Source organism: Hyperolius riggenbachi, chromosome 10 (genome assembly GCF_040937935.1).
Source record: "Hyperolius riggenbachi isolate aHypRig1 chromosome 10, aHypRig1.pri, whole genome shotgun sequence".
NCBI classification, from domain to species: domain Eukaryota; kingdom Metazoa; phylum Chordata; class Amphibia; order Anura; family Hyperoliidae; genus Hyperolius; species Hyperolius riggenbachi.
Genome location: NC_090655.1, coordinates 234156631 through 234170473, shown reverse-complemented (window position 1 = coordinate 234170473; position 13843 = coordinate 234156631). Strand labels below are relative to the sequence as shown.

The 13843-nt window shown below is 44.5% G+C and overlaps 1 protein-coding gene across 1 annotated transcript; it reads right to left on the bottom strand.

Moving 5' to 3' along the window:
• Positions 1–4816: 4816 nt before the first annotated feature.
• LOC137534829 (gastrula zinc finger protein XlCGF26.1-like) lies at positions 4817–11879 on the bottom strand. Its single transcript, XM_068256487.1, has 3 exons — positions 11828–11879; positions 7931–8337; positions 4817–6345 (listed from the first exon to the last, which is right to left on the bottom strand). The coding sequence occupies exons 2-3, from the start codon at positions 8319–8321 to the stop codon at positions 5003–5005; spliced, it is 1734 nt and encodes a 577-aa protein (XP_068112588.1). The 5' UTR covers positions 8322–8337; positions 11828–11879; the 3' UTR covers positions 4817–5002.
• Positions 11880–13843: the final 1964 nt, after the last annotated feature.

Here is a 13843-nt window from a genome sequence, read left to right as displayed (position 1 = left end):
CAATGTCCTCCAGCACCAGGGGCTGAGTGCCAGATTTATCAAAGCACTACAGACAGTTTTTTTCTTCTTAAACAGTTCTAACCAGCAGAGGAACTCTTCTGCATGATAGTAAGAAGATTCTTAAATCCTACTTAATAGTGACAGTTTATTGTGAATTTCTAGAACTGCACTACAGTTAGGAAAAGTGCAAATCCATCCCTAAACAGATGCAGATTAAGAAGTTCTTAATAACAGTTCTACAGATTGTGCAGCAGTGCAGGCTAGGCATAATTTGTGAAGTGCTCCTCCTCCCTGCTGCCAGGTGTCCTGTGAAGCTGTTTTGTGCTTAACCCTTCCAGTGCTGGGCATTGATGCAATACAGATGTATTAGTTACCTCAGCAACAGCAATTCCCCTCACACACTGCACTGTCTGAGAGACCTTCCTAACTCCTCCTATTTTACAACAGTTTTAGAAGGAAACGGCACTATCTAGTTATCTCTTAAAATGTCTAAGACAGGTCTGCACGGATTTCTAAAAACCGACCAATATTTTGTCTCAGACACTCTTAATAAATGTCCCCCTCAGACTCTATAGTGCGTCCAAACCGTCCTCCCCACCAGTATAAGGCTAGGTTTACAGCATATGCGCAGCACCAGCACTGCCAGGTAAAATGTATGCAGCATTGCAATAGAAGTGTTGCAATTGCATTGTATTATTATTTATTCTTTTTTATTTATATGGCGCCAACATCTTCCGTAGTGCTGGTGATAGTACTGATAGTACAAAACAAATATTGCATAGACACATGAGAAGTACAATCAGGACATCCAGCAATACACATACAAATACATATAGTTGCTGTGTGGTTTTGAGGCATCACCATTAACGAAACGTTCTTACCAATAACTTACAGTGGAATAAGAAACACTAGGAGGCAGTCCCTGCCATTGCAAGCTTACTATTTAGAAGGTGGTTGGGTGGAGACACTAGGGGCCTCACGGACATAGTTGTGGTAATACTGCTGTGCACACACAATGTATGGCAATATTACCCTTCCTTCCAGCAGCAAAAAACACAAGTTATGCTGTTAGCGCGACCTGTGGTACTCGAGTGGCGCGGCCTTTGCTACGTTACTGAGCATTTCTAACGGTAAAGCTTTTTAGCAATATGAGTTACCATAGCAATGGTCGTGCTACTCCAGTACCCTTGGTCGCACTAATAGCGTAACTAGCGTAGCGTGTGCGAAGCTAAAAGTGTACCCAAGGAGACATATGACATGATGACATAAACATGTGCATGTACAGCACAAAACATTTAAACAATTAAAAACCAGGCTGTATTTTTTTCTGCCTGAAAGAGTTAATTTTCAGGCATGCAAGTGCATGTCTTGTTGGTACCTTGGCAGAAATATAGTACACCTTCCTGATAAGCAAATTACAGCTGTAAAAGTTTTCCTGGCATATATACAACTTCTGAGGGCAGGGAGAGATAAAAAAAAAAAAAAAGGTTAATCGTTCATGTATTTTCACTGTGGGACACTGTGGGCCACTGAGCAAAGACAATAAAACATTCAATCTACTTTGTACATGTTTAAAGAGACACTGAAGCGAAAAAAAAAATATTGATATAATGAATTGGTTGTGTAGTACGGATAATTACTAGATTAGAAGCAAAGAAAATATTCTCATATTTTTATTTTCAGTTAGTTAGTGTTTTTTATAACAATGCATCATTCTCTAATATTTGCAGTTTACACACTACTCAGCATTCTAAATGATTTTTACAGAGCAGGCTGTGAACTTTTGACCTGTCCTGTGCAGAAGAAAAAACAATACAGTGTCTGACAGTTAAGATAACAACCCTCAGAAAACAGAGCTCTCTGCGACTTTGAAAGTTGTGGAGCTCAAGGGCTTCTTTGCATAGATAACAACTGGAGTTTCTTACCTCTTCCTGTACTGGAAACAATATTAAACTTATGTCTCTTCTCCTAGTGTTTTATTTCTTAGCTGTACTACACATACAAATCATTATAATATAATTTTTTTCGCTTCAGTGTCTCTTTATGTACAGTACTAAAGTACAGTAAACTAAAACCACGGGATGTCTGAAAGTCATTTTTAGGAGTAGGAGGATAAATACAATTGTTTATCTTATCAGTTTATTTTCACCTTGGGTTCACTTTAACACAAAAGAACTGCGTTGATAACTATTCACCACTACAACTACGTGCCATCATCATCCGTTGCATTGTACAAAGTAAGGAGCAAACAGGGGCACATAACACAGAGGTGGCAGGCATCTCCTCACCTATGACATCTCATCATTGCGGTATTTGGCGACCCTTTTAAGTGTACTTAGCATGAGATGTGCCGTACAACTGTGATTTGGTCCATACTCTAATCACAGATTAACACTTTCTGGTGTTTATCTGTGTAACTTATTGGTGAATGCTACAGAACCACTGATTCTGTTGATGCTATATAAAATAATCTCAGTGATTGATACAGTGTATTAACAAAACTACCCAAAACAAAAAAGAATCCTGCCTTTCTGAGCTTACAATCTAAAGGAATAGGGAGGTGAGGCAGTGGCTTCCTGAATCATATTCAGAGCTTGAACAGAGGATGGAAGGAGTAGTCTAGATTAGGTTGTATGCTTGTCTGAGAATGTGAGTTATAAGAGGGCTCTTAAAGTGTACCTGAGATGGGATGATATAAACAATATATATATATATATATATATATATATATATATATATATATATGTATGTATATATATATATATATATATATATACATATATATATATATACATACCCGAGGCTTCCTCCAGCCCCCTCTGGCGTGATTGCTCCCTCATTGTCCTCAGTCGCCTCCTCATTCACCTGCAACTGGCCCCGAAAAATCCTCCAGTCAGAGGGCCAGTCGGCGCAGTTTAGTCAAGCGTGCTCCCTCACCTCACTCCCAAAGCAGGGAGCGTTCTGCACCTGCGCAGTAGTACTGCACAGGTGCAGAACGCTCCCAGCGATGGGAGCACAGCGGGAGCGCTCACGCAGCCGGGCCACACGTGTGTAGTTGGCCCCGAACCGGAGGACTTCCCAGGCGAATTGCAGATGAACGAGAAGGCGGAGGAGGACGGCATGGGAGCGATAAGCCTGGAGGAGGCTGGAGGAAGCCCCAGGCATGTATATTTTTTATATCGTCCCATCTCAGGTTCTCAAGAGCTGGAGAGTGATGTGTGTTTTTGAATGTAATTCCAGAGGAGAGGATACATTTGTGAAAAGTCTTATATACAGTGATGTAAAAAACTATTTGCCCCCTTCCTGATTTCTTATTCTTTTGCATGTTTGTCACACTTAAATGTTTCTGCTCATCAAAAACCGTTAACATAATTGAACACAAAGATAACATAATTGAACACAAAATGCAGTTTTAAATGATGGTTTTTATTATTTAGTGAGAAAAAAAACTGGCCCTGTGTGAAAAAGTGATTGCCCCCCTTGTTAAAAAAATAACTTAACTGTGGTTTATCACACCTGAGTTCAATTTCTGTAGTCACCCCCAGGCCTGATTACTGCCACACCTGTTTCAATCAAGAAATCACTTAAACAGGAGCTATCTGACACAGAGAAGTAGACCAAAAGCACCTCAAAAGCTAGACATCATGCCAAGATCCAAAGAAATTCAGGAACAAATGAGAACAAAAGTAACAAAAGTAATTGAGATCTATCAGTCTGGTAAAGGTTATAAAGCCATTTCTAAAGCTTTGGGACTCCAGCGAACCACAGTGAGAGCCATTATCCACAAATGGCAAAAACATGGAACAGTGATGAACCTTCCCAGGAGTGGCCGGGCGACCAAAATTACCCCAAGAGCGCAGAGAAAACTCATCCGAGAGGCCACAAAAGACCCCAGGACAACATCTAAAGAACTGCAGGTCTCACTTGCATCAATTAAGGTCAGTGTTCACGACTCCACCATAAGAAAGAGACTGGGCAAAAATGGCATGATATCCAAGGCACAAACCACTTTTAAGCTAAAAGAACATTAAGGCTTGTTTCAATTTTGCTAAAAAACATTTCAATGATTGCCAAGACTTTTGGGAAAATACCTTGTGGACTGACAAGACAAAATTTGAACTTTTTGGAAGGTGTGTGTCCCGTTACATCTGGCGTAGAAGTAACACAGCATTTCAGCAAAAGAACATCATACCAACAGTAAAATATGGTGGTGGTAGTGTGATGGTCTGCGGTTGTTTTGCTGCTTCAGGACCTGGAAGGCTTGCTGTGATAGATGGAACCATGAATTCTACTGTCTACCAAAAAATCCTGAAGGAGAATGTCCGGCCATCTGTTCGTCAACTCAAGCTGAAGCGATCTTGGGTGCTGCCACAGGACAATGACCCAAAACACACCAGCAAATCCACCTGTGAATGGCTGGAGAAAAACAAAATGAAGACTTTGGAGTGGCCTAGTCAAAGTCCTGACCTGAATCCTATTGAGATGTTGTGGCATTACCTTAAAATGCTAGAAAACCCTCAAATAAATCTGAATTACAACAATTCTGCAAAGCGCTGTAAAAGACTCGTTGCAAGTTATTGCAAACGCTTGATTGCAGTTATTGCTGCTAAGGGTGGCCCAACCAGTTATTAGGTTCAATTTCTTTTTCACACAGGGCCATGTATGTTTTGAGTTTTTTTCTCACTAAATAATAAAAACCATCATTTAAAACTGCATTTTGTGTTCAATTATGTTATCTTTGACCAATAGTTAACGGTTTTTGATGCGCAGAAACATTTAAGTGTGACAAACATGCAAAAGAATAAGAAATCAGGAATGGGGCAAATAGTTTTTCACATCACTGTACTGTACACAAGTGTGAGGATTAGTTTCTGATGAAGTACAACAGAAGGTTGTGCAGATGGAGATTTTGGTTCTGTGGTATCTGTACCAGTGAGGAGATGTATGGGAGGTGTTTGGGGGGAGGGGGGGGGGGGACTGTGGAAAGCTTCGTAGGGTAAAGTTAGGAGTTTGAAGTAGATCCTCTGGGTAAATTACGCTTGCCTGTGTGAACTTTTCGGTGTGTACGAAGAGACCCTTTCTGAGTAAAACATTTCCCGCAATCTGAGCAAGAGAAGGGACGCTCCCCAGTGTGACGCCGCTGGTGTAAAATAAGGTTTTCTTTGATGATGAAACCCTTCCCACACTCAGAACAGATAAAAGGACGCTCGCCTGTGTGACTTTTCTGGTGGTTAAGAAGATGCTCTTTACGGCTGAAACATTTCTCACACTCTGTACAGGATAAAGGCCGTTCACCAGTGTGAGTCCTCTCATGTTTTAGAAGGTGTTCTTTCTGACTGAATGATTTCCCACACTCTGAGCAAGAAAAGGGACGTTCGCCTGTGTGACTTCTCTGATGTCTTAGAAGGGACCCTTTTTGACTGAAAGCTTTATCACACTCTTCACAGGAAAATGGAAACACGCCTGTGTGAATTCTCTGGTGTCTCTGCAGGCTTCCCTGGACGCTGAAACATTTCCCACACTCTGAACAGCAGAAAGGGCGCTCACCTGTGTGAACTCTCTGGTGTTTACGTAGGAGCCCTTTCTGACTGAAACATTTCCCACATTCTGAACAGGAAAAGGGATGATCATTTATGTGACTCCTCTTGTGTATGAGCAGTTTCTTTCTCTCACTGAAAAAATGACCACACTCTGAACAGGAAAAAGGGAGCTCACCCGTGTGACTTCTCTCATGTATGTGGAGGCCTTGTTTCCCAGTAAAACATTTCCCACATTCGGAACAGGAGAAAGGAAGGTCACCGGCGTGACTATTCTTATGTCTAAGGAGTGTTCTTTCCTGATTGAAACATTTCCCACACTCTGAACAGGATAGAGAATGCTTATCTACGTGACTTAGTTGGTGTAAAAGAAGTCTTCCTTTGTGGATATAACATTTCCCGCATTCCGAACATGACAATGGCTGCTTCTGTGAGTGCGCCCTCTGGTGTTCAGCAAGACATGCTTCAGACTTATAACACTTGCTGTATATGAAGCATGGAACTCTCTGACTGTCTGCGTGTGTGGCAAGGTGTGATTTATCACCAGATAATTCCTCCCGGATAGACGCATCTGTTGCTGTATCGACTCTGTGACACAGCAGAAGGATATCTGAGGCAATCACAGCTTGTGATTTGTCATAAAACTCCTTACCACTAGAGGGAGCTGTTATTTCATCTGCACCGTAACCTCTGTGATGGGTGTATCCAGTAATGGAAGGACATTGTGTGATGCTCGTATCTTCTGCAGCATCATCTAGATGTGACATAAGATGTCCTTCTGAGGTGTTCCTGAAATTGTGTCCTCCTGCTGTAAGAAAAATGTCATATATACATGTTGGTCCATTTTCAAGTTGCATAAATCTACATATAAAACTTGTACAATCATGTATCAACATTGACCATTCTCAGTCACCGAACCTTATGATAGGATTGGGATCTCCTCCCATAGTCATATGTATTACTAGAAAGTAACTCCAAATATTAGAGATTGATGAGGAGTTATGACCCATTATACAGTGCAGGGTACGTTTGTCATGCAGATGCGCCCCCAATTTGGGCAGTCTTCTTTCTCCTCGCCTCTTTTTGTCCAAAACAAATTAGTATTTTTGGCTGTGTGTGGTTGGCTCTTTACCATTATTATCATATCCACCCTAAAGCCTGATACACACATCCATTTTGATTTGCAAAATTTAACAACTGGTATGAAGTATGAGACATTAACTGTCTGTTGGTCCTCATACTATATGGAAGTGTTAAAATTGGTCAGTGACTGGCCAATCAAAATTGCATGTGTGTATGCAGCTTAAGTCCCGGCATGTTTCCTCTACAGCCAATGGACGCCCTTACCCAATTAGACAGTCTATAAGTTGTCACTCCAGGAATATTGTGTATATGGTGATTTGTGTATATGGTGACTTGTTTAGCTTGCTCTCTACAATATATAGAGTGCACCACTAGATCCTTCAGGCAGATATTAGCCAAGCATTACAGGGGCCATTTGTGGCTGTCAAGCAACCTATGCAATGTCGGCAAACATTTTTCCAGGGTTCCTAAATGTAACCTGGCAACCTTTCGGGTTTCAGGGCTTGGAGAGTTTTGCCCCACGTAAATGGTGGGGACATTCGTAAAACTCTTCTGGTAAGGGAGGATCGATGGATTTTTCGGCTTGAGACTCGGTCACCGGCTGGCTTCAATGCCAGGTGGGATATAGCTACCATTACTTAGATTCTCTCTCATTCACCACTTTTTTTTTCCCTCTCCCCCTTACCCCTTTGTCTTTTTCCCTCCTTTTGCTCCCTGGGGTTACTTGCTTATCTTTAGGTGTTACATTAGCACAGTGCCTATTTATATAAATATTTTAACTACTTTATCCTACCTGGACGACTATAGTTGTCCAGATAGGAGCCACGCTAGTCTATCTGGATGAGTACAGATGTCCAGTGTTGCTGAGAAGGGGGGGGGGGGGGTGCGTGCTCAGGCACGTGCTTCCACCTCTCAATCACTGCGAGATTTACATGACAAAGATGGGTGAAGGGGAACATGTGTTCCTGGAGCCAATCATAGTGCTATATGAATTAATAAACATGCCTTGAATAACAAGGCATGTTGATTTAGAAAAGTGAAAGTAGAGAGTAGTATATATAAAAAAAAAAGATTGAACACTTCATGGTAACTTCCATAATAGTGTATACCGCCATCTAGTGGTCAGAAAGTAAAATTTAAGTTAAAAATAAATAAATAAATACATGTAATATTTATTAAAACTGTGTGAAATCCCCAGAGTACCAGTTCCACAGCAGAATCATCCTAAGCCAATTTAAATCTGCTTATACAGTAAGCCTGTAGTTTTAAAGGAACATGTGAATATATTTCTGCATTTGGTGATTAATTACCTGTGCTGGTATCTACAGAACATTCCTCCTCTTTAATGCTCTTCATCATTTCACTGTCCTTCGTGGACTGTTGATCACTCCTCATATATGTCTCTTCTTTTTTAATCATCTCCATGTCATGTTCCTCTGTTGACTGCTGATCACCCCTCACATATGTCTCCTCTTCCTCCTTTTTGATTGTCCTCATCATGTCACCCTCCTCCATACACTGCTGCTCGCCCCTCACATATGTTTCTTGTTCTTCCTTTTTAATTGTCTTTATTCCACCTTCCTCTGTAGACTGCAGATTATTCCTAAGATATGTCCACATCATGCCACCCTCCTCCAAAGACGGCTGATCTCCCCTCACACGCATCTCTTCTTCTGCACATTTGCCAGCTTTTCCTTCCATTTTCCTGTCAGTCAATCTGGAGAAATAGACAGACACATCCTGACATATCCTACCAGCCATGTGAATCTGGTCCTTATCCATCCTCACTGAGGTGGTCATGTGATCTGTACAGGACACTCCTCTCTGTAGATTGATAATAAAGTGAGAATTATTTGAACAGTGATAAAGGTGTACACAGCTTCCATCCATTGCTGCCACATGTCAGATAGGGGGCGCTGTACAGTGATATCATGAAGCTGGACAGTATTCAGATAAGGGTATACTGTATTTGTCTCACATACAGTCTGACACAGGATGGATGCTGAAAAGAAAGTCTGGCCAGAGCTCCAGTCTTCATAGAGAAGTCTTTTTTTTTTTTACCCCCACAGAGGAAGGCAAATGCTGCTGCCCTGCACTACAATGGAAATAAGTGGGCTTCCACTCGGAGACTGGAGGGGCTGGCAGGACTTTCCTCTGGATCGCCGCCACTTGGGTGGCACCATCTGCCCTGTTTTCATCTTACCCTCTGGCCACAGATTGCATGGAGTGCAGAATAGACTCCTTACTATGGGTGAATATTAGCAAAGAGGACAGCAATACTAATTCCAAAGTAATCAAATGCAAATCATGATTCCTAATATACAGCTCTTTATTAGCAAGTTGTGTGCTAATACATGTTAGGAAAATGGTACACTAAAACGCTGGTACACTAAAACGCTGCATCCCCATGAATCGCCGCACAAATCCGCTGCTCCCGCCGGTCACGCCGCTCTGTCCCCGCCGCAGGCTGCTCTCTCTGCCATCTCTATGATGGCAGAACGCTGTGCGCCGGTCAGGAGCCGCTTTCATTGGCTCCTGACCCTGTCACTCAATGTAAGCCAATGGGATTGGCTTACAGTAGTGACAGGGCCAGGAGCCAATGAAAACGGCTCCTGCCCGGCTCACAGTGCTCTGCCGTCATAGAGGCGGCAGGGTGAGTAAACTGCGGCGGGGTTAAAGCGACGAGAGCGGCGGTAACGCGCGATAAATGGGACGTAGAGTTTACGTCCGGTCAGAACCGCAGCGCCACCCGCCAGACGTAGATTTGTACTGCGTCGGTCCGCAAAAAGTTAAACAACCGCTTATCATTCATGCACAGTAATGTTTGAATCACACACCTGAAACAAGCATGTGGCAAATCCTGTTAGAGTACAGTCAAACATCTGATCTGCATGCTTGTTCAGGGTCTATGGCTAAAAGTATTAGAGGCAGAGGATGAGCTGGACAGCCAGGCAACTGGTATTGTTAGGAAATATGCCAGCCTCAATATCCCTCCCAGTTCACGTGTCCTTTAGGAGCTATCATTTAGAACTGATGGAGTTGGTCTCATCTTATGGATTCAGCCTGTCACCACCTGCTGTGCACACTAACAGTGATCCTGGCACATCCAAGCGATTTTTGGAGAATGCAAACTAGTTTATGTTTTTGGTGGAGCAGAGACACATAGTGCAGTGGCGTAGCTGGAGATGATGGGTCCCCATAGTAAAACTTTCATGGGGCCCTCAGATTTAGGCATTCTTAAGCAATGCCACCTGCCCCTACCCTATTGATATGAGTTAATATGGCAATTTACATTCTCATGCAATCAACACTGTACATAGTTCATGGGCACTGACACAAAATCAGAGGGCGGAGAAACACATCAAAGTTAATGGTGAATACATTAAGTACCACCTGCCCCCCCCCCCCCCCCCCCCCCCTGCTCCAGGGCCCCATAGCAGCTGCTCTGGTTATTGCTATGCCCTTGACACAGTGTAATGTGTGACATCTAATTATACAATCTTGATTGTATGATCTTCTCACATCTATGAGGGACTACCTAAACTATCCATGTAAAGCTTATTCACTCCTCTACTACATAGATTTGGTGAGATTGTACAATCAAAATTGTATCGTTAGTGGACACATTTAGAGATGTGGCCCGTAAGTGAGGGCTGATGTCTCCTGTGACTTACAGTGAACCCGAGGTGAGAGTAATATGGAGACTGCCATATTTATTTCCTTTTAAAGGACAACTGTAACAAGAGGGATATGGAGGCTGCCACATCTATTTCCTTTTAAACAATACCAATTGCCTGGCAGCCCTGCTTATCTATGTGACTGCAGTAGGTCTGAATTGCACCAAAAACAAGCATGCAGTTAATACTAAGATTTGTAAAGTGCTTTTCTCCTGTTGGACTCAAAGCGATCAAGAGCTGCAGCCACTAAGGGCGCGCTCAAGAGGCCAACCTGCAGAGCTGTCTTGCCCAAGGACTTCTTACTGAATAGGCTAATTTTTCAGATCTGAAAATGTCAGAATCATCTGATCTGCTGCATTCTTGTTCAGGGTTTATGACTAAAAGTATTAGAGGCAGAGGATCAGCAGGACAGTCAGGCAACTGGCATTGCTTAACTACATAACGACCGTGTCACGCCAACGGGCGTGACCGCGGCGGCAGCCCCAGGACCGCCTAACGCCAATTGGCGTCAAGTCCTGGAGCTGTGATTTCCCAGGGAACGGCCGCGCGCATGTGCGATCGTTCCATGCCGGTTCACAGAGACCCGCTCCGTGATCAGCCTGCTAGCCGCCGATCGCAGCTAACAGGCTGTTTGCAAACGAAAGGGGAAAGAAATCACCTTTGTTTACATCCGGTCTCCAGCAGCGCTGTACGAGATCGGCGATCCCCGGCCTCTGATTGGCCAGGGATCGCCGACCTCTCATAGGCTGATGCGTATGAGAGGCAGGGGAACAGGATGGATCGCCATCCTGTTCATTTCTGTAGGCTGAGGGAAGGGAGGAAGGGGGACGGAGGGCGAGAGAGCCTCTATGAGGCAGAAAAAAAAAAGTGGTGGCAGTGATCGGACACCTCCGGCAGCATGTCCCCTTAGGGACAAAAAATAAGAGGGGAGTCCGATTGCCATGCTTCTTAGCTGGGCTGGGCTGAAAAGCCTGCACAGCCCAGTGCAGCAAGAAATGGCCTGCTCTTTAGGGGGATTTAACACTGAGGTCCTCAAGTGGTTAAAAGGAAATAAATATGGCAGCCTCCATATCACTATCACCCCGGGTTCGTGAGAGATAATGGGGTGCCTTGTCCTACTGCAGGGTTATGGGTGGGAAGTCAACCTCACGCCATCCAGGCCAGCACTGATGAATTAACAGAGGCTATATAGATCAGCTGTCATGTATTGAACCCCACCGTCATTCCTAGCATTTAAATCCCCATAGTTCAAATTATAGTGTTTCCTATTACAGGACATTATCATGTTTCCTCATATAGTCCCCACCATTCCAGCTTCCTACTTTTAGAGTACTCCAAGACCCGCACAGCTGTTATACTGTCCTCTTTTATACAACTCTCAATTATAGTGTCATTCATGACAGCACCTCCATGTACCAGTACCCCCATTCACTGTGTTCCCATCATAATACTTACCTTTACAATTAATCCCTTGCAGAGTTCCCAGGTATGGTATCACCCTTATTAGCATGTAACATAGCGCCCTCTTACCTTCTCTGCTCGTCTGTCAATCCTAGCAAATGAAATGATTCTGTAAGAATTAATCTCTATTCATCTCTTACTTCCTGTCTAAATGCTCCACCCTTTCCTGTCTGTACCCTCCTTCTAGAGCAGATAGATGAGACCCTAATGTTCTGAGTTGTAAATAGCATTTATTGCAGGTAAATAAGCCCGTCCAAATTATTATTAGCTTCACTTTTCGGAAAATTAGCGTCTCTTTGTTCATCTCTAGGACGTACAACCCTATAATCCACTAACATAGCTGTGACTGCCATCCTGTGGGAGAAATACAAACTGCAGAGCACCTTGCTCTTCATTAGAAATGTCAGCTACCGTGTATTCCCCTTATTGCACACAGACTCCCAACAAGTGAATAAAAGTGAGGGGACGTGGAAAGGGGGCAGCATGCAGGAAGTGCAGAGACATGGCATAGCGCAGCTTTGGAGTAATGAGGGGCATAAAAGACAGTTCACTGCTCCTCCTAGGTAGTGTTCGGGTTCTGCAGAACATCACCCTGTTCGGGTGATGTTCGAGTTCGGCCGAACACCTGATGGTGTTCGGCCTTTTAGTTCGGGTTCGCCCGAAGTGCTCAATGCCCGGCCGAACAGGGCCCCTGTTCGGCCGAATACGGCCCCCCTATGGGGTCGCAGGCATAAGGGGGAGCATGCCCCGATCGCAAGGGGGGGGGGGGGGTCGTAAATTCTCCCCACCCCCTCCGCTAGCGCTCCCCCCTCTGCCCGCTTCCCCATAAAAAAGTTTGCGTAAAGTTAAATAGTACCGGTGGTGGCTGCTGCAGTGGCTGGCTGGCAGTGGTGTGAGTGAGGAGGAGGAGTCCGAGTAGGACGCGTTGAGGCCGGGCAGCGGGCGGTTCAGCGGTAGTACCCTTGTGGTACTTCCGCCCTTTCTCTGACCTCACGTCCACTACGTGATGACGCATACGAGGGTAGAGGACGTGAGGTCAGAGAAAGGGCGGAAGTACCACAAGGGTACTACCGCTGAACCGCCCGCTGCCCGGCCTCAACGCGTCCTACTCGGACTCCTCCTCCTCACTCACACCACTGCCAGCCAGCCACTGCAGCAGCCACCACCGGTACTATTTAACTTTACGCAAACTTTTTTATGGGTAAGCGGGCGGAGGGGGGAGCGCTAGCGGAGGGAGTGGGGAGAATTTCCGACACCCCCCCCCCCCCCCCCGCGCGATCGGGGCATGCTCCCCCCTTATGCCTGCGACCCCATAGGGCCCCCAAAAGCGTCATGTTCGGGGGAGTTCGGGGTTCGGCCCGAACATGCCGAACATCTGGCCCATGTTCGGCGAACGGACCCGAACCCGAACATCCAGGTGTTCGCCCAACACTACTCCTAGGCTAGGGACATGAGCTCGTCTAAAACCTGTCAGAGCTCCCTGCACTACTTACTGTAAGTGAAAGCAACATAGGGAAAATGTATTTTATGGTATATTTTACTCTGGAACACATGGGCATAACAATAGACTCTGCAAGGGATGCAGCCACAAAGATTTGTTGACAGTCTCTATTCAGTGAGCAGCAAGCTCTTGAGTACAGTGCCCAGCCACCAGCCTCTCTACCCCTCCCCAACTGCTCTGTACTATAGTGACGCTGGAGAAGTCTGCAGAGCCAGTTCTGCTTCATCAGCGGTGGACAGAATGAGTGTAATAAGCTGAGGCTGGGAGCACACTCATACAGTGGCTTGCAAAAGTATTCGGCCCCCTTGAAGTTTTCCACATTTTGTCACATTACTGCCACACACATGAATCAATTTTATTGGAATTCCACGTGAAAGACCAACACAAAGTGGTGTACACATGAGAAGTGGATCGAAAATCATACAGGATTCCAAACATTTTTTACAAATCAATAACTGCAAAGTGGGGTGTGCATAATTATTCAGCCCCCTGGGTCAATACTTTGTAGAACCACCTTTTGCTACAATTACAGCTGCCAGACAGTCTTTTAGGGTATGTCTCTACCAGCTTTGCACATCTAGAGA